This window comes from Leguminivora glycinivorella, chromosome 21 (assembly GCF_023078275.1).
Source record: "Leguminivora glycinivorella isolate SPB_JAAS2020 chromosome 21, LegGlyc_1.1, whole genome shotgun sequence".
Taxonomy (NCBI): Eukaryota; Metazoa; Arthropoda; class Insecta; order Lepidoptera; family Tortricidae; genus Leguminivora; species Leguminivora glycinivorella.
Window position 1 is genome coordinate 8,450,509 of NC_062991.1, and position 21,510 is coordinate 8,472,018.

At 36.9% G+C, this 21,510-nt stretch overlaps 2 protein-coding genes across 5 annotated transcripts in view; both read right to left on the bottom strand.

The window, feature by feature from the left end:
- Positions 1-195: 195 nt before the first annotated feature.
- On the bottom strand, positions 196-13,807 carry LOC125237324 (putative leucine-rich repeat-containing protein DDB_G0290503). The gene is made up of 9 exons (XM_048144315.1): positions 13,733-13,807; positions 12,619-12,747; positions 11,304-11,396; positions 10,736-10,853; positions 10,251-10,360; positions 9,690-9,762; positions 6,047-9,409; positions 5,459-5,540; positions 196-2,301 (listed from the first exon to the last, which is right to left on the bottom strand). Exons 1-9 carry the CDS (start codon positions 13,805-13,807, stop codon positions 2,271-2,273), a joined length of 4,074 nt encoding a protein of 1,357 aa, XP_048000272.1. The 3' UTR covers positions 196-2,270.
- The window catches only part of LOC125237404 (ankyrin-3-like), a 311,117-nt gene continuing 303,331 nt past the window's right edge, over positions 13,725-21,510 (bottom strand). For all 4 annotated transcript variants that reach the window (XM_048144441.1, XM_048144440.1, XM_048144442.1 and 1 more), the window contains 7 exons: positions 20,087-20,194; positions 18,526-18,655; positions 17,572-17,760; positions 15,657-15,851; positions 14,747-14,900; positions 14,492-14,553; positions 13,725-13,811 (listed from right to left, as the gene is read on the bottom strand). In XM_048144441.1, coding sequence (XP_048000398.1) covers positions 14,793-14,900; positions 15,657-15,851; positions 17,572-17,760; positions 18,526-18,655; positions 20,087-20,194 — 730 coding nt within the window. In that variant the 3' untranslated portion in view covers positions 13,725-13,811; positions 14,492-14,553; positions 14,747-14,792. The remainder of the gene's footprint in view (positions 13,812-14,491; positions 14,554-14,746; positions 14,901-15,656; positions 15,852-17,571; positions 17,761-18,525; positions 18,656-20,086; positions 20,195-21,510) is intronic.

Below are 21,510 nucleotides of genomic sequence, written 5' to 3' on the forward strand. Positions count from 1 at the left end.
AGGTACTAAATAGTAAATCATACAGTGGGACAATGTTAGTATACCTAATTTAGATTCTCATTTTCATGAAAAATGCTAAATAGGGGGGAAATTGCTAAATAGATCGTGGACAAACAGATTCTTAAATTATATTAAAAATGCTTTTGCGTCGAGACGTGTTTTGATAATCTTCAAATAGAGTGGCATTATTTCTTATTAGTGTACATAGATGGAGTTAATTAACCAGATCTTTTCAAATAAAAGACAACTTACAATTCTTGGCTGACAACAAGGCATTTGTAAAAAATTCAGTATTTTTTTATCTAACGGTAGCTCAATAATTTTACAAACATGATATTTTTATTTCGATTTGTAATAATTACATATAGGTACTTAGGTAGATATACCATTACTTCTATAACGCCGTCCAGTCAACTCGCTGAGGAGTGTCTAAAAAGATCATCTTTGAATAAAGAATATCTACAAAAATTTATTACCTACCCTTAAGGTTGTCTGGTCAAGATCGCACTTTAGCGATAAGACCGCCTGTTGTCTGCCTCTATTTATAATCATTTGTTTTGTCTCCACTGTATCTTTTGCTGAGGTGTGCCAAAAAAGAGTATTCTATCTATATATCTATCTATACTTGCATTGTCCCACAGTAACATTATATTTAAAGATAACTTTAGTTGTGGCCACCGTCCAAGCACCTCTATGAACAAATAACATCCTTGTAACACACACACACACTTGTGCCCTTAAAGCCTGGCATCTACTTAGCCGGAATCGAGCCGCGTTCAATCGAGTCCTCATACATCTGAATGCGATCGACGCGTCGCTAATGGAGTTGGACGCAGTTTCATAAGAAATGCAGAAGGCGAATTGATGAGACTCGACTCGGCCAGCCTAGTGGACGCCACCTAGTGGCTTCCACAATAAAACATGAAGACACCAATTAATTATAGGCGGGAAATTAAGCTATTGTCGAGGGAGTAAAGGCAACTGGTAGTCTTATTAAAGTATAAAAAGTTGCGGGAAAATTAACCATTTGCTTACTTACGTGTGTTTTTTGAAGACACGACACTGCAAATATTCTATTCAGAGTATTTTAAGGCCCATACACATCTAATACGTACGTAAGTGACACGAGTACCTACACGACTTCCTGTTCTTTTTTAGCCTTTGCTTAAAGCTTTTGTAAGCCAAGAACACATAGAATAGTACATTAAGATACAAGTGCGGAGAAAAGGAAGTTCGAAACGAGTGGCGATAAATTAAAACACGACCGAAGAGTGTTTTTAATAGAAACGAGTTACGAATTTCCTTTTCGCACGTGTATCGTACGACGTTTTTCAGTATGTTTCAGATGGCCCTCCGAAGTTTCGACCTGACAGGAAATGAACCACACTATTGCGTAAAAAAAACCACCTTCTGTACTGAAAAGAAATTGTAACTAGGATGGTTGTCCCTATAGTTGACTAGTGACCGGTAATTGACCACTTGGCACTTAAATAACCAATAAGGTTTTCATGTCATACATTACAAAGTGTACTGAAATCAGACGCTGGCTTAAGTATCTGGTGTGTAGTGACCTTTACCTCCTGCTATTGACAATTAAGGCAAGGTATTCGATTCTGCTTAAACCATATCTACCCTATAAAATTCAACTCTATAAAACTTCCAACTTATTTAAAAATCAATGGCAGGTTACATTTTTGAACACATCAACGACCCACACATTTTTGTAACTTTTAAAGTTAGTTTAAAATGTTACAAAATTATTTGGAAAACTATCATCTATACAGATAGCTGTAACTATTGATACAATTCTAACAAGTAACCGTACCACCGATTGTTTATCATTTATTTTCTCTTATTAAATCAATAACAATGGTTAAACATAATATTATCACTAATTTATCCGAAATTGTTAGTGAAATACAAATTACTTTACGTCACCTTATATCTATGAAGCTTACAGGAAGGGCCAACACGACTAAAGCAGAATACCCTATATTTTTAAAATGTAATGGCACCTCCACACGCTTGGCAAACAGCGAAGAACAAACACGAACGCGTCTATAGATGTTTGGAGTTTACGGTGTTCATCGGTGTCGACTTTATGCACAAGTCTAAGGGGTTTTCGACAAATGGGCAATTCTGCCAAGCATGAGGATGTCGTGTTTGTGTTCGGTGTTTGTGACAAACACAAAGTAACCGCCATCTTGTTTACATTATCCCGTCCGCCAATCGCCTTTCGTCTTAACCGCGGAGCGTTGCTATTGGTCGCCTCACGGACTGCGCCGTAGCTTGGAGAAAAAACTGGAAAAACGACACGAAATAAGACATCGATGTTTTTACTAAATTAGTGGCTCCCAACAGATTTTGAAATTTCTATTTTATCCAACTCATTTTAATATACCAGATACCTACTTACTAAAATCTCACTTAACCCTTTTCCAGGCCCCGCCAATCTAGAAAGTTTAATACATTTTTTTTAACTTCAAGCTTAAAATTGTTCGGATATATTTTTTGACAACTGTTGAGAACCACTGTAAAAAACGAAAATAAAAATGCAAACAAATCGAAATAAAGCTTACCAATAGTGAATGTGCTAATGCAAACGTAGCTGTGCATGAAAATGTGACATGCTAAAGGAATAAATAACTGCAAAATAAACTATTGTTTACCTGTTCAGTGACGGTAAGGCGTTTGCATAGGTATAACGGCATCCGCTAACTAATGCGCGTGTATAGAGCAATCCTATACAGTGTAATACAGGTGGAAAATCTGAGATTTCACTTATACGATAACCCGTTCGCTCGCTCCGTGCACCCGCGTTGTCTAGCGAACGCCCTTATAGGTGCGACCGAACGAACGTCCACTTTCAACCCTTTACTGCATACGAAACCATTTATGGCCGATATGATGCTAAACTCTATTGAGAACTGTTAAAGTTTAAATTTCAACAAATATTCTTTTCATGCGGTAAAGGGTTAAGTTGTGAGACTTCTTTAAAAAAAGGTCCAAAGACAAATCTTTTCACAAATTGATATGGCCGTTGACAATAATTTATTTTGCAGTTTTCGCAATGACTATGTGCCGTGCGGACATCAGAGCAAATAATTAAAGCTATAAATAAAAACACAAGGGATTGTTCGAGAATCGTCTCATATAATATCTTAAATTATGTAACAACTTACAGAGAGACATCGCGTTCGCGATTTTATATTTTAATTTAAAATTAATAATTCTCTCGAAAGTATGTAACAGCGGAAATACGCTTTGTGACAAAAAAGCGCCATATGTAACGTCATTTGCGATCTTAATATTTATATACATGTTAAAGTGATTTGAATAAATAGAAATATACTAGCAGATCTATGATTAGGCGAATGTATTCGATCTGTGTAACATGCTTTCAAAAACTGTACAAACTGTGCAAAGAAAATCTAATCAAAATCGTAAATTATACAAAACAATGCTTAATTAAATGTAAAATGCAAGTTCACTGATTAAAACTTATATAAATTAATTACAAAACAATTGTATCAAATTATACAAAGCAAATCGATTGTCAAATATAAAATTCTTGATTTATTTTCAAATAAATTAAATAGTACAAAACAGGCAAGCAAGATGATCTGTACATTTGTAAAAAAAAATGCAAAAGCATAGTCTAAATTAAAATATAGGAATTACAAATACAAGTCACATCAAATACGATGATTTCTTTGAAATCGAAGTGCGTTAATCAATATTAATATATTAAAATTTGACGATAAGTAGATAAAATAGAACTTGACTGAATCTCTTTTAAATTTCACTGAAATAATGTCACTTATTGCTCCTACAACTATGAGAATAATTACTGCAATGGTTTTCGAGCCTTAACAATAGGTTTAGGTTCAATATTGTTCATCGTAGTAACTACAAGCAGTTTGTAGAGCTACTCCTGTCGATACCGGATTACTGGCAAATAAAACAAACGCAGCGTCTTGCAATGAAACCTATGTACTTACATAGTTGTCCCATTTAATAACACTATGTTTAATATGACACTGTGACTCTAACAGAGATCAAAATAGTGTAGGAATTAAAATCCCTCTCCTTGCAAACGTTTAACGAAGACTTCAATGTATAGGTAAGCTTCAATGTGGTGGTTATACCTCATTGTAACATTTTTTTGGCGCCATCTATGTGTGGTGTATCGTAACATGAGCATTGTTAGGCGGTCGCATTTTAATGTATGGGATGATCTTCTTATATTTAATCTATGATTTTACAGCAAACATTTCCATCTCCTTTTTTATGTGTTGCCAGTAACCCAGTATGACAGGGCACACATAACAACAATAAATACTAAACAACTAGGTCATACTTCGTTCGTCGCCGATTACTTTCGCCCTTTTTTCTTTAGCTTCGGTATCCTGTAAGCGTGCGTGGTTATGGTTAGGTGGGTGTATCGGTACATTTAAAACTGTGAAACTATCGGAAATAAATTTTAAATTCTTATTTATCAATATTCTTTTTATTTATCAAAATCTTCTTCGTAAAGTAGATTCAGAATATAGTGCGAAAAGATTTTCCTTAGTATTTCTACGGAAAGGTACGAACTCATGCTATTTCAGTCAGTCAATACAAGACGTACTGACACTGAACTAGCATGACAAATACGAGAGTTTCCGTAAAATTCGTAGGAAAAGCTTTACGAACTACATCTGTACTAGATAGTTTAAAAGATTCTGAATTAAAGACAATTTCTAGAGTTACAGCAAGTCATATTTTCAGCGATATTGATAGTTCCGTATGTATTATTTTAACGTCGTAATTTGATAATAATATAACGTTTTCATTAACAATTGCACTGTTTTGGTATTCGCTGTGAAATTAGCTTGGTTTAACTCTAGCTGTCCATAGAATATTAAAAAAATTGATCATATTTGTTTAAAAAATTATATTATAGTTTCACAGTTTTTATTAAAATTCGTGAATTTATTGTATGCACACTGTTCTGGCTTATATATTTGGAATGCGATGGCGTATCATGGAATTAGTCATGTGCTGTAGTGTAGTTGTTATATACATTTTGTACACTCGTAGCGAGCTAAATGTTATCTTGCAATAACTATTGGTAAATAATACTAAATATCAACACCAATTTGTATATTTGGCTTATCTTTGTCAAAAGTACAAGTACAAAACGAGAGGTTTTCTTAAATAAACGTCCTACTGTATTCATTTAAGATTTAATGATTTTCATTGAAAAAAGTCTAGTATTCTCTGATTTGATCATGATGATTCATGTCTGATTTTTATCGTTGAAACGCCAAAATAATATTTATTTCAAAAAGGTCTATGTTAATTCTATATTATAACGTCAGAACTAGAATTACAACTCTAGTTGGATATTTTATTTAGTAAAAGATAAGACAAATTGGTGTAAATAATATATAATTTGTATTGTAAGGTGTCTTACCCCGAGCCCTTTTTGTGTGGTGAGGGCGATGACTGTGCTTTCTCCGATTCTAATAATTTTGTGCTGGAATCCTTCATGAAACCTAGAATAAAAAAATAAGCTTTAGACGGGTCTTCATTATCAGGAAAATGAAGCGGGGAAGGATTTTCTATAAATGAAAAGTTCTCAAAAAGTTTGTACAAAAATTAAGGAAAAAGTTAAATCATTTATTTTTATTCCTATTTTATACAAAATTTATTTGATGAATTGAATTTTTTTGTAAGTTTTATTTCGTCATTAAGGGTTTCTATATGTTATGAAAATCGTCTTATATTACTAAATGTTGGTAACAAAATAGGATCAATTAAAATTTTGCTGACGTGGCTATGTACAAAGTTTTTGGGAAATGCTCAAATAACAATGTAACCAGTCATGTAGATCTATTCTGCAGTGTTTCTGAATAAACAATCAGATCAACATATAGTTATTTGAATTGATTACGATGGTTAGAGCGATCGGTCTGGTGTTCCAAAAATCCGCAGGTTCGACAGGAGTCAGTAACATTTTTCCTTAAACTTAAAAAATGAGAAAGATTTTTACAGGACTCACCTTTGCCCGAAGATCCAAACACGGAGTTGCCCAAATCGTTTAGACTGCTCGTGAATTTATCCGCCTCGTTGGCCGCCGCCTCCGCCACCGCCTGTCCCCCCTCCTTCGCCCCCTCTCTCACCCCCTCCAGCCTCGCACTAACATCTTCCAACCTCTCCGCCGCCGCATCCTTAGTATCTTCCAACCTCTCTTTAACACCCCCTTTCACATCCTCCAGTTGATTCTCAGCAGAAACTTGGAAGCCCTCGAAAGACTCCTTCATATCACCAAACAGGTCCTTAGAATTATTCTCGAAACTTTGCGTCGAACTCTGAACACCACCCAAAAATTCTTTAGCCGAATCATCTAAGCTGTCAAATGTGTTCCCGGCAGAACTCTGGAAGCTGTGTAGCGTGTCTTGCGCGGAGCTTTCCAAACCGTGGACGTCATCTCTGAAATCAGCATAAGTATCTCTGGTGGAACTCTGTAAATCTTCCCACTGGTCTTTTGCGTCGCTCACTTTGTCCTTAGCTGAACTTTCGACTTTATCGAAAGTACTTAAGGCCGAGTCTTGTACGTGGTCGAACGCATTTTTAGACGCCTGCTGTAGATCGCTAGCCTTGTCGCTTGCGGCGTTTTGGATGTGTTGTAGTTCATCGTGACCCTTCTTTTGTAGGTCGTCGAATTTATTTGACAGGTTCTCTTGTAGCTCCGCTTTTTTGTCAGCGGCAGCGTTGATCGTGTCTTCGGCTGATTTCTTAATTTGGTCGGTGGTCTGTTCGGCGGTTTGTCTTATTCTGTCCATTTCTGATTCTGTGACGTTTTGTACTTGTGCTTTCTTGTCGTGGATTGCGTTTCCTAGTTCTGCTGCTTTGTTTTGTAGTGTGTGTTTGGCTTCGTCGGCTTTGTCGTGAATGGCGGAACTGACACCATGTGCCTTGTCGTGAATGGCCTGGCCGAATCCGTGAGCCGCGTGTGAAGCCTCTTCCTTCTTATCATGGATAGCGGTGCCAATTTCGTGTGCCTTCTCATGTACAGCATTCGAAACGTCTTGTGTCTTGTCGTTGACAGCCTGGCCGAATTCATGAGCAGCGTGTGAAACTTGTTCCTTCTTATCATGGATAGCTGACCCAACTTCCTGCGCCTTATCATGAACAGCATTCGAAACGCCTTCTGCTTTATCGTGAACAGCCTGGCCGAATTCGTGAGCCGCATGTGAAACTTGTTCCTTCTTATCATGAATAGCCGAGCCAACTTCTTGCGCCTTATCGTGAACAGCATTGGAAACTTCTTGCGTTTTGTCGTGAACAGCTTTACCGAATTCCTGGGCAGCGTGTTCTGCCTCTTGCTTTTTATCGTGAATAGCCGTACTTACTACATTAGCCTTGTCTTGAACTGCATTAGAAACCTCCTGCGTCTTATCGTGAATAGCTTTGCCAACTTCTTGTGCCTTGTCCTGAATGGCTTCCTTTTTGTCGTGGATAGCCTGTCCGACTTCATCCTTTTTATCACTGATAGCTTTGCCGACCTGTTCCGTAGTATCGTGAACAGCATTAGTAATTTCATCCTTTTTGTCAGTTACAGTTTTACCGACCTCTTCTTTTTTGTCGTGGATAGCTTGACTAACCTCCTGAGTTTTACTGTGAATAGCATCACCGACTTCTTGGGCCGCATGTTTAGCTTCTTCCTTTTTGTCATGTGCCGCTTTTTCTAACTCATCTTTCTTATCGTGTAAGGCCTTTTCAGCTTCCTTAGCTTTTTCATTTACATTATCAGCTAAGCGATGAGCACCATCTTTTAGTTCATCGTGTTTGTGTTCAACAGCTTCCTTGATCTCATCTTTTTTGGCCGCTGCTTCATCTAACAAATTGTTAGCGGCATCTTTGCCTTCAGCAACTTTTCCTTTCACTTCCTTTTCAATCTTTTCTTTCTCACCGAAGATGTTGCTTACTAGGCCGGTAATGAAGCTCTTGCCTTCTTTCTTAGCTTTCTTGGCCTCTTTTTTAGCCTTTTCCTTTTCTTTTTTCGCTTTATCCTTAAGATCAGCAGCGGTCTCCTCGGCTTTTTCTTTAGTGCTGTCTATGGATTCACCAAGGTCGTGTAATTTTTCGTTCGTTTTATCTTTAATATTATCGGCGGTTTCTTTAGCACCTGCTTTAAGTTCCTGGGCTTTGTGGTTGGCACTATCTTGTACAGCGTGGAAGGTGTCGCTGACGGCATTGGCGCCTTCTTTCGCCTTTTGTCCGATTTGTGACATGTGCTCATGTCCTCTGTTCTTCAGCTCTTCCGCTTGTTCTTGCGCAAGGAAATCCAATGTATGAGCTTTGTTTATCAAATTTTGCTTAGTATCTCCTACAGCAAAAGCGATATTCTCATAAGTATCGTTTGTTGAGGATTTGAGATTGTCGAATTCGTTGGCAATATTCGACTGGACATCCGCAGCATTAGCATTAATGTCATCGTGAGCTTTATGCGCGGAGTCTGCGAGCTTATTAAGACCGTCTTCAGTTGTCTGTTTGGCATCATTGGCATGAGCTTTAGCACTCTTTATGAAGTTTTCTTCTTTGATAATCAGATCGTCCTTTAATTCAGAGGCTTGGCGTTGTAACTTATCTTTTTCTTGGCCCAACTTAGCAACACCTTCATCCACATTGCTTTGTACTTTGTCGCCAACATCGTGCAACTTTTCATGTGCGGCGAACTTAGCTTGCTCAATTTGGTCGAGTAAGGTAGAAGTTTCTTCGTGACTGTGCTTGGGTCCTTTCGGGCCGTCACAGCACACTGTAGGATACGCGAATGGGTCTTTCTTGGGAACTTTCATAGGCGTTTCAACCGGCTGCATATTAGCGTATTGTTCATACACCTCTTCAGTAATATTTTGCAAGTTTGCCGGTCTGTCTTCATCGACAACAAGACGGGTTGTGTACACTTCACTGTTGAGATCTTCTTCTTTGTCCTTCGGTTTCGTTTTAAGATCCTTGAATACATCATCGACTTTTTCGAGTAGATCTTCGCTAATGAGTCTGGGGGCTGGTTTGGGTGGTGTCTTTTCCTTTTCTTCAGGTTTAGGAGTCTTTTCTTTCTGTTTAGGCGGGCTCTTTTCTTTATCTTCTCGTTTGGGGGAGTTCTTATCTTTCTTTTGTTTTGGTGGGCTCTTTTCCTTGGACTCTCTGTGTTTGGGTTTGGGTGAGTCCTTGTCATCCTCGTCTTGGCTGTGGCTGAAGACGTGTTTGACTTTGTCGGCGAGACCTCCAAGGAAACCCTCCTTCTTCTTTCCTTTTTCCTTGTCTCCTTTCTCGAGGGTGTTCATAGGAGTTTTGTCCTCATCGGAGTCGAATGTCGCCTTGACTTTGTTGGAGTCGACGTGATTGGTGTCACCATTGGCTGTAAAATAATTCGCCGGTTAGTTACACATACTTTAAATATGATCTTTACTATTTTTTGAATTAGCAGTAGCATAACATGCTGAGCGCGTTCCTTTTGACATGTGTGCAAATTGTTTATCTTATTTTTTAATATATTTCTGTAAATGTTCAATTTTTAATTGTGTGTCAATAAATGTTATCTTATTCTGTAAACTCAAGTTCATAGTCTTAGTGAACAATATTATACTATCGAAATGTCAATTTTTGTATAATTTTTTCTAATTGTATTTAATACGTACGTTGTGGTTTGATGACAGTATCTTCGGAGTCCTTTGTAGGATATTTCACATCGCCATTCGTAATAATCAACTCCTGCGAAAAAAAGTAAATAATTTATATTATTATATTGAGAAATTATTCTCCATTTACAATATTAATCTTTGGAAATAAAGAAAATGATTGCAAATTGTGCAATATTCATGTGTTATGCTCAGCGATCGAACGATAGGACACCGTTTTAGGAGCAATGCACCATATGCTGTTAGAAATGACATAGAGTCCAAACACTGATTTTGATAAAAATATTTTAGTAGGATGCAATGGACAAAATAACAAGAGTTTTTTTTAAACATCCTTCAGGGTTACACACATTTTAATTAATAAGTTACTAACGTAATAGATCCTTCACTTCATTTATTTAAACTTTAATGCACAAAATATACACAAAAATGTACAAAAGTAAATAAAAAAGGCGTGTGGCACCCCTCGGCTACTTGTGCGTTGAACGCACGGCAAGCGGGTGGGTACTTAACGAGCGACCTTGAGAGTGAGGCCTGCTATTATCTAGTAGAGAAACTCACGTCGTCTGAGTGTCCGTTGAGAGGCGGCGGCGGCGGCGGCGCGATAGGTCCGTGGTGGTGATGGTGGTCCCAGCTGTGAAAGCTCAGCTCGTCCTTCAGCGCGTCGAAGCCTACACACAAGCAGTTGAGAGTTAAGGTCTCATATCATGTAGATAATTTACTGCCGTTAGAAGAACCATTGACTGGATTAATAGCCTTTAAAAGAGTAAAAGCAAAAGTCTTTGAAGGTTGCCATCGCGGTCGGGTGGTGGTAATGAAGTTAGCCGCGTAAGCTGAAGACCCGCGTTCGATTTCCGGCTCAGCCACCAGTGGACATTGTCGCTTCTTGTTTAGCGTGTGATATCAATTTTAGTTTAGGACCATTGACGTCCAGAAAATAATACGACGTCATTTTTGTCCATAAGAAAATAAACTAAAGATTTTACATACATTCGTCTTGATATCATACAATGTCGACTTAATACTTTGAAAGCAATTTTAGTTACCAGACTGGTCGAGGTTCAGGCAGTCGACCTGGCTTTTGCCAGCGCGTGGCGCGATCCTCTCGGGCAGCTCCACGTCTAGAACGCATGCTGGTGTCTGAGACTGTTCGCCCTTTGGCACCTGCAAACATTTTATTCATTAAAACACGAAATTAGGTATAAATTGTATCAAGTTTAATTTAAAATCGGTTTCTGTTTAACACCTTCGCTACAGCAAAAGAAATTTACTCAGTTCTCCTTTAATCATAATCAATAAACACATTATATTTCGGATTTCTGCAGGTTCTATCTCTGATCACGACTGCCTTCCTCTTGGATTGAGAACCCTAGGAAATAATGGATTGAGAATAAGCGCAGCGCTAGGAAAAAGTTGGCAGCATGTATAGCCTTCTGGCATAGAGAAGACATGACATGAAACAAGCAGATAAACAATTTCAGTCAATTTTAACATTTTTAACTTTAGAACTAGCAGCTAACCGGGTGAGATATACTATACGATGATACCACTATACGTAGACAGTTGCGTACTTATACTGTATTTTATAGTACCTAGTTTAAAATTGAAACTAACCTTGGGTTCGTTCATGAAGTAGATACGACCGGAGGGGCTCTCCTCGTGATGCTTCACACGCACCGGGAACTCCACGCGGTTGTCTTTGAATGCCTAAAAAAATCAATGACACACACAACCAATTAGAGCTTTTTGAACAGTACAACATCGTAGATATCAACTAGATATATGTCAGTAGATAGTTTGTCATCGTGATAACTCTGCGATATCAAATGAAATTTTGTGCATTATTTATTTATTCGTATGGCGCATTTACATAAACTTTCAAACAATATGTAGCTAGAATTATAAGTCCACATTCAGGGTCTCAAGCCACGAAATTGCGTCAGGTCTTAATTTAAACAGGTCTTCCGGAGGGCCTGGGAAAGCACGCAGAGGGCAGCGCTGAATAATGTGCTCAATGGTTTGAGCCTCTTCACCACATTAGCAGAGCGCAGAGTCCCACCAACCCCATTTATGGTGGAAGTAATTACAGCGCCCGTGACCAGTCTGTTCACTCGACACCAGAGTTTTCATTTTGTACATTAGAAAAAACTCATTAATAAAAGTATGGGTTTGATACGTGACCTCCGGATTTAATCCGGAATACTAACAGCGGTAGTTTTATACCACGATCTATTTATTTTATATACCTAACCTATCAGAAACTGTGTGTATGTACAGTCAACCAATTGGAACCCTAGGCCACTCAACAACCATGTCAACCATGACAAGCAGTAAGAGATTTATTATATATATATTGTTTTGTTGGTGTCTGACTTATGAGTATTTATGGGTATTTATACTAGTATTCTAATGAATTAAGTAGGTGGATAGCTATTGAAGCCTTAAGTTACGAAATTATAAGAATACTTAATCAACAACCTGTATGTACTTTAGCCGTTGGAGCATTTGTGTGTATTGCACATTTTGATTGTTTATATAACATTTAGTTAACTTAATTCTTACAAAATGTAATTTAATGGATGACTGTTATTGGCCTTCTTATACGTAAGCAGTAGTATGTCTTAGTTATATTTACGGCTGTTGTTATCCTGAATACCAATAAAATAAATAAAATAAATAAATATTACAATCTGATTTATAACGTCACTGACATAGTTCTACAGTGGCCTAGTCTCATCGGTTGACTGTAAATAGGTTCGAACTTGACACAGGTTGCGATCCAGACTTGGTGACAGGCACCAGGTTCCTTGCTGTCCACAAACTTGACTAATGTCGTTTGATCCACGTCTTAGTAGCCCTCCTTATAAAAGAATGCCTCCTCTGTTTAGTAATTTTCAATAACATAACCAATTATAATCGTTAGACTTACCTCGAACTTGAACATGGGTTGGGAACCAGACTTGGTGACAGGCACCAGGTTTCCGCTGAACTCCAGGTACACTTCCTTGCTGTCCAGGAACTTGACTGATGTCGAGTGCGCCACCTCTGTGTAATGTTCCTGTAGGATAAACAATTATTAGTAAAATATATTAGCATAAGTAGATGTTTCTTTGTGAAACGTTAAAACAATAGCATGATAACGCTTTCTGGGATATCATTTTATTACAAGTAAATATATAGCGTGATTGTTACGAGAAAATTTTCATTTAAAGCTCATCAATGACCATTAATGATTTAATTTTTGCGATAGGAGTCATACGACCAGAGAGAGCGCGTGATGGTAAGCGATCACTACCACCCATGGACACCCGAAACACCAGAAGGGAATTTTATTTATTAACTTAATATAATCGTTCACAGACGTTTTACATTAATAAAAATTATTTTAATTTGCGAATTTAGCCTTAAACTGACTTGATGTTTATTGTCATATTTAACATTTAGCTATATTATAGGTTTAACTCACGTATTTTAATCACTCCGATCACATGATTTCTAGAGCCTATATCTTCATTTTCAAGCAATATCAATTGCATATTATTGCGTAACTAAAATAATTTCAAAGTTCTTAATCCTTATTGAGATTTTTTATAACTAACGGTACAGATACCAAATGAATAAAAAGTACAACAGTTACTACAATCAGACCAGCTATAATTAACTGTGCCATATCACTGCCTTATTAGTTATATTATTATGTATATCAGTTATATAATTCAAGCACTAGACAATACTGAATGAGAGGTGATTGAAATATCAATTCATTCTTGACATCAAACCTATTAGTTTTATAGGACCACGTTAATTATTTTGCGCATTATCTAAGTTTAGGAAAATTACTTATCTAACGCTTATAACCACGTAATTAATCTAATATGTAATTACAATGTTTTTTTCGAGACAAGTCATTCGCTTTATGGCCTATTTTAAGTATTTGCGTATAATTAAGATTATCAACTCAAGACTTAATTGATTAAATGTATGGAAATTTACTGAAATAATGTATTTTGATAACAATTAACTGAACAGTTCAGTTACAGAACCAGTAGCCTGCCTTCCAGGGCATCCAACCTCTTTCCCAGGACCACGATACGGACTTCGAAAGGCACCAGCAACATCTCTCTGCGTAAAACAATAAAACCTTTTAGAGAAAGTGACTTTTTGTAAACTAATTTGTGTTAAGGTTAAGTTAGGGCAAAGACATATGTATAACTCCGTATGTATAGACAGATTAAGTCTAAGAAAAAAACGTACCTCACACAGAGAAAAAGGTACGGTGGCCTAGATGGCATTAGATCTTTGGTGTACGCTCAGCTAGATGGCGTTAATAATAATATTTGACATTTTAACACATATCAAGCTAAGAATATGGGCCAAATTGTCAACACTGAGGTTCAAAAGTTTCAAGGCTATGTCAAGAGATGGCAGTCTATGCACTGTGATTACTTACACATTTTACTTTGACAGTAACTCTCTATAACACTCGATCCGCTTTGGTTAGGGTGTCTACACGCGATCGTTTTTACGGTAGACGTGATATATACGTGGAAATATTAGGTGGGATTCTTGGGAGTTTGGGAGTCTTGGTAGCTCAGTTGGCAGAGCTATTGTCTACTGATCTAGAATCGCGTGTTGACTTTGTCTTAAATAGTGAATTATTCCACGTTTTTCAGAAGTAGACTCATTATGGTTTCGTTAAAAGATAGGAGGGTCTAGGTTGTGTGGAAGAGTATACAATATACTATAAAAAAAAGAGTATTTGTATTGTCTTACTTAAAGTAAAATATTTAAAAAAATCTTACTTGTAAAGTTCTGTTGCTAGCTTGGTGGCATCGCTGACATTTGACAGTTCATCAACCAGAATCTGAAAAAAAAAAATAGTATACAATAAAAATAAAAACTGTTTTTACTGTTCTCTCAAATCGGAAAGGAATTTCGATTTTTAACAGCACCTCGATAACTGAGGACGTCCATCGTCCTTGATTATCATTGATGTAAAAGTTTCGCATAAGTATAGCAGATCATAATGTAATATCAGTTCCTCTTGATAAACGTACCTGGCAGAGACGGTGGTAGTGAAAGACCCGCAGTCATCAGTGACCGTTAGAGGGGTTGAACCAGTGACGTCTTCCCACACAGCGCGCGCCTGCCACCCATGATGGAACATAGCAGCCGGAGGGTTGAGGTGGATTGCTTGTCGTGTGGTCCATTCTGAAATATTAAAATTAATTAAAATATTTTTATTTTCTCAACATCGAGCACATAAATAATAAATAAATAATTATAGGACATTATTACACAGATTGACTGCGTCCCACGGTACGCTCAAGAAGGCTTGTGTTGTTGGTACTCAGACAACGATATATATAATATACAAATACTTATATACATAGAAAACATCCATGACTCAGGAACAAATATCTGTGCTCATCACACAAATAAATGCCCTTACCGGGATTCCAACCCGGGACCGCAAAATTAGGCGTGCTCTTGTGTTGGAGGCTAAAACACATTTTGGGCGTCAACTGAGTAAGCCAAGTATTTAAAGTATTTTGTGGAGGAATGAAAATTAACATTTAGGGTAGATAATTTAAAAACTACATTCAAATTAAAATTCAAATTCAAAATAAAAAGGTATCCATTATCCAAGTTTTTATATTTCAACTTTAATTGGATTTATGTATATATATATTTAAATAAATACATTCACATGTACCGCGCTCTAAAATGTACCGCTCTTAATAAGGCTGCTGGGGCCCATTTCTCGAACGATATTGGACTAATATTATTAGTCCACGAACTGTCAAATCGTATTGGTTGCCATGACAACACACTAATATTATTAGACTAATAACTTTCGAGAAACGGACCCCTGCTGTGCCGTATTCTTGTGCACACATTAGAATGTGTTTTGTAAACACTTGTGTGTATGTGTGAGTGACTTGACTTAGTTTATACAACTATTACCTCTGTCTTGGGCAGCGGTGATGTCAACGTTATAGACCGATGGAACTTCCTTCTCCGCGGTTCCACGGTAATAACTGGCGCGACAGCAACATGTCGAGGTAATGCGCGTTTGCGTAACGCAGCCGGTGCGCCGTGCGCTTGCACGCCGACGCGGATGCGTTTTGTGAGCGCTTGCGGTGGGAACAGCGCTTGGACCTGAGACAAACACAAACATTATTAGTTAGTCGAGTGTACTTTTTTCAGCATTGACATCTTACAAGGGTTATTTTGATCGTGTGTGTTCTATGTTCAGTGTAGACTGACATTATGGTTTGACGATTTGTAACTATACATCTATGGAACAAATCAAATTATTTTATTAAATATTTTTTGATTTGTTATTTTTCAAGTAGTCACACTACAATATATAAATTATAAACTGAAATAGATATCATACACGAAAGAAAAAACGACAAGGCCCACTGGTGGCCGAGCCGGGAATCGAACCCGGGTCTTCAGCTTACGCGGCTAACGTCATTACCACTAGACCACCCGTCCGCCACCAGCTCGGCCACCAGTGGGCCTTGTCGTTTTTTCTTTTGTATATGATATCTATTTCAGTTTATGATTTGTAACTAGATAAAGTAAATTTGTAACTTCATTCGCGCGAAGATTTTGGATATCTGAAGTAGATACCTGTGGTATATGTGAACTGCACACAGTGCCGTCTGGCCCGATGATGTGAACCTTTTGTCTCACGCGAGACACCACAGCCAAATAATGTGTAAAGTCGCAAGTGATAATTCTTGCCACTCATTTAATCTCACCTAGTAGTCCGTTGCTTCTGGAAAGTTATGTATGAAAATGTTGGCATAATTAATGGAAGATTTTTTTTGATTGGGATATGTACATTACAGGCCGAAGTTATTTTTCATCAACCCTCCCCATCCCTCCCCCCTCTGCGTCACCCCTCTTCCCCCCCTTAAATAGCCGAAAATACGGTTTTTCGTGATTTCTGACAAAACCGTTGTAGATACAGAAAAAGCGTGTAGGAAAAAAGTAATCGTTGATAAATTTACTACAAATCGTTCATTGACTTTTTGGTTCTAGCACTTATAGGTTTTGCGTGATCCATCACGAAAGTTGGTCCTTTACTGCAATTCTCTTTAGTGAATGTTAAGTTTTCTCCCAAATTGCTTACGAAATCTGTTTGATATTACTAAAATATTATAAACTGAAAATGAATTTCAGGGGGAAAAAATCACTACCATGGGTGGGACTTGAACTCACGGCAACTGGATTGATACTCCAGGGCTCTACCAACAGCTACCAAAAGCTCATCCCCAGTCATAGATACACTATATAGATCAATGGTACTCCTAGCGACTACTACCGTGAAAATATTACGTCTTAAATAGTTACTGGAATTCCAAGACATATTGGAAATTCCACCCATGGTAGTGATTTTTCCCCCTTAGTTTTATTTTAGTCATGAGTTACAATATTTTAGTTATATCAAACAAATTTCGACGATTTCGTATGCATTTTGGGCGAATACTTAACATTCACTAAAGAAGATTGCAGCAAAGGACCAACTTTCGTGACGGATCACGCGTAAACTATAAGTGCTAGAACCAAAGTGTTAATGAATGATTTGTAGTAAATTTATTAAGGATTACTTCGTTCCTACGCGCTTTTTCTGTATCTTCAACAGTTTTGTCAGAAATCGAGAAAAACCGCATTTTTGGCACTTTAAGGGAGGGTAGAGGGGTGACGCAGAGGAGGGAGGAGTGGGGAGGGTTGATGAAAAATAACTTCGGTCTATAACGTACATATTTCAATTTAAAAAACCTTCCATTAATTATGCCGTAATTTTAGCTAATTTCCCCCTGCTATAGTGTCTCTACTGCAAACTAGATGTCGCTAGTAGTCTTACCTGTGGAATATGCGAGCTGGACACAGTGCCGCCCTCTGGCCCGATAATGTGAACTTCTTGTCGCACGCGAGACACCACAGCCAAGTAGTGAGGAAAGTCGCAGGTGATTATTCTGGTGACTCGTTCGCCATTTTCGCCGAGCGTTTCGCCAGACGTGCCGTGCTCAAGTCGCTCGCGGTGTAACGCTTCCTGTGAAAAAAAAAAGTCTCATCATCATCACAGAATCATACAATCACGCTTGTCTTCCATATAAGGGTAGGCAGAGCACATGAAACAACTCAAGTTTCAGTCCCACTCTTGGCAACAGTTTGTCTTTATTTTAAGCTTTGCTTTTTATATTTGACTGGATTATGAATATAATTATAACATTCATAAGTTACTAGCTTTAAATGTAAAAACTAATTTATTTATTTATGTGAGTGCTAGTCAATTAAAAAACAGCACTGACAGTGCATACTTGTATGATAATCAATCAAATACAAATAAATCAATCGTAATAAACTTAAAACTACACATTATGCAAAAAGGTTACAAGGTTACTAAAACTACAAATGTACAATGAATTGGTAAGTTTATCACGATATTTGTGAGACCATGATAATCGATATAATAGATAAACCAAGTAGGTACTAAAACTGATATTTAAGTTTTCTGTTACCTCTCTTTCGAAGTTTAATACTTGTAATAGTAAATTTTGATGCAATAATTTGAGTTTTACGAGGAATTGGTACTAGTACTAGTTAGTTTTGTTATGGTGCCATCACGCTGTCCCTGTGTTATCTATAGAACATTTGTGTCGCTTAACTTCATTCTACTTTAAGGTTGAAAATATAAAAAATGTAATATGATCTGAAAGATAATCAACCTTATTATAGTTATAAGCGACACATTTATAACCAGTGTGGGAGCGCCATTAGCGTACTCAACGTGTTGAGCGAATGTGAGTTCTATTACCTGTATCATAGGGTTGTCATTGTTGTGCAGATAGTGGTCCTGCCACGTGTCGCCAGTGTCCGACCGCAGGATGACGATCTCTCGCTCTTTGCACGACGATGTGAAGATAGGCACCTCAATTATTACTGGCCTGCAAAAAATAACAACACATTTATTTCTTCCAAATCTAGATATAAAAATCAATAATTTTTTAACCCGTTTTGCAACTGCTATAGAAGCACTAGAAGTGCTCAAAATATTTAATGGCAACTTTCAGTGGCTTAGACGTCAAATTAGATTTCTCGGAGTTACTAATTGAACATGCTCCAAAATGAGAATTTGTACCTTTAAGGAAGATTCTACCGTAGTATGAATTCGTTACGGATAATACGGGTGAAACGTAATACTCAATAGTTATACACCAATGTAAATCAATAAGACATACAGTAAGTACTCAGCATTATTCGTTAACCAAGTTTAAGTATATACGCTACGGTCTGAGCGGCAAAAGTCTTACATACACCGAAACGTTCATGTTGCAAGCAGTATCTCTCAACTGAACGCCAAGCCATGTTGCGACCTTGCGACGCATGTCAGAAAAGAGCACTATTCTTTTCCAAAACGAAGATACGCTTTCAAACTTATTACAATGATGAAATGAAACTATGGAGTATTCATGAGTAACTATCGCGGTAACCGAAGACACCAACAATAGGGAACTTGACTGTAGTTAAAATAAAATATTTTTCCCCTCACTAGCTCGGAAACACGTGTTTTGTCCTTTAATACCAGCGGGTAAAAACGCATTTTATCCACTAGTGGGTAAAGTAATTTGACCTTGAATAAAGTCAAATTTACTGCTTTAAAATTGATAAAAGTAGGTGAATCTAGTAATAAAGATGATTTACCACCTGTGGAACTACTGGAAGCAGTGATAAACGCATTTTTTGTTCTTGTAATTTGAGGGGAAAAGTTTTGTGTTACACTCGGGTGCAAATGTGTTTTACGTCTCGTGTATTAAAAAACTCGCATGTTCAGGATTCTATTCTCGAAACACTCGCTTCGCTCGTGGTTCAACTATAGAATCCTTTCACCAATTCCACACTCGAAAAAATAAATCATCAAATAACTATTTTACCATGCACGAAATAAATCATGAGATAATTATAAGAAAAACATGGACAGACGTTATTTTTAAATCCAATTTCTATTTTATATGTCAGGTAGAAATATATAAAGTAACTGAGTTGACCGTGACGTCACTCAATTCGATTTCATATAATTTCCATATTAGCAAGTCGTTCAAATTCGTTTCGACAGTTCTTAAAAAGGAGCTGATTTGAATAGGAGGCAAGTAACCTATTGTACATAAATTATTACAATCATCTTGGTATACCTACCACAAGGCCTACTTACAAGGTTTAATTTATTATTCTCCACTACCTAGGTTGTCTGGAAAGATAGCTCTTTAGCGATAAGACCGCCTCTTGATTTATCTCTTAAGTTGTTGTGTATACTTACTATATTGTTTCCTGTATTGAGGTGTGCAATAAAGAATATTTGTATTGTATTGTATACTTACGCCAAGAACTTGGCGCCCTGTGGTTGTAACTCCAGCAGCCTGGACGCCAGCGCTTCACCCTCCATCAGAGGCGGAGGCGCCGCGGCCGGTGCGCGTCGCGTAGCAGCTCTGAAACAATACTATATGTTAGCTAAAGCTCTTATTGTTAGTGTAACCTAAGTGGACGCACATATTGGGCGTTGTGCGGGGCGGATCGTGAGGCGTACATGTCAAACAATAGCTTGTTTCCTATACTTAAAATAAAATATTTTATGCAGTGCACGAAATAAAGCACCACATAATTAGAAGAAATAAATGGACAGTAGTTATTTTTAAACATAATCTCTATTTAATAAGTCAAAAAGAAAGATATAAAGTAAATGGATTGACCGTGACGTCACTCCACAGTATTTCATAGTAATTCCATATTAGCAAATCGTTTAGATAGTAATCTTATTTCGGTTTCAATTCAATTCAATTCAAAATATCTTTATTCATGTAGGCCTAGTTACAAGCTCTTATGAATAGTTCATTACATATATATTATGATCTTAATCTAACCTAATTATCAGAGCAATTTATTGTTGTAAATTATTGTTCATAATAATATTGAGTCTATAATATACAATTTCATATAAAAATAATCGTTAAACAAAAAATATATAATTAGGTATATGTATATATAAAAATACATGTCTAGAATATTTCTAGGAAAAATCCAATGTCCAAAAAACCGAGCGTACAATATTAATTTCATCAACAATAATAATAATAAAAAACGTAAAAATAAGAAACCATTTCGAATAACAATTAATCCCACGTTGTTTTATCATTCATGTAGTAATAATAAGCTTTGGAAATGAGTACACGCTTTACATGATTCTTAAATTTATTAATTGACAAGTCAGTGTTCGATTTATTATAAAATCGAACACAGAATGATTTGTTCATGAGTCACCGGATTTATGTTTTTTCTATGTATTTATATTATGTACATCACAGTTTTTCTTAAAATTATGTTTTTATGTACATATAATATTCTCATTATATTGACAATGCAGTCATTATATTAATGTTCTTAAACTTATCTCTAAGCCTCTATGGTTCATTTTATATATTGCTCGCGCCCTTTCTGCAGTAAATATGGTATTTATCTCTGTCAGTAAAATACCATGTGACATAATGCTGTGAAAGTAACTAAAATAAACTAATCGTCCTCTGTTAACTACGGATCTTATTATTATTAAGAAAGAATAGCATTATAACAGTAAAAATATCATACATTTCTAAATGCCTTAGTGTGATGTTCCTAGATTGCCTCAGAAAACTTTAAACATTTCTTCAGCGACGGCGTCTAATAGTCATCTCTATGGATAACTCCGTCGATCTTACACTATATTAAAATATATAAATCATACAGATATGCGGAAATGATAACTACATCA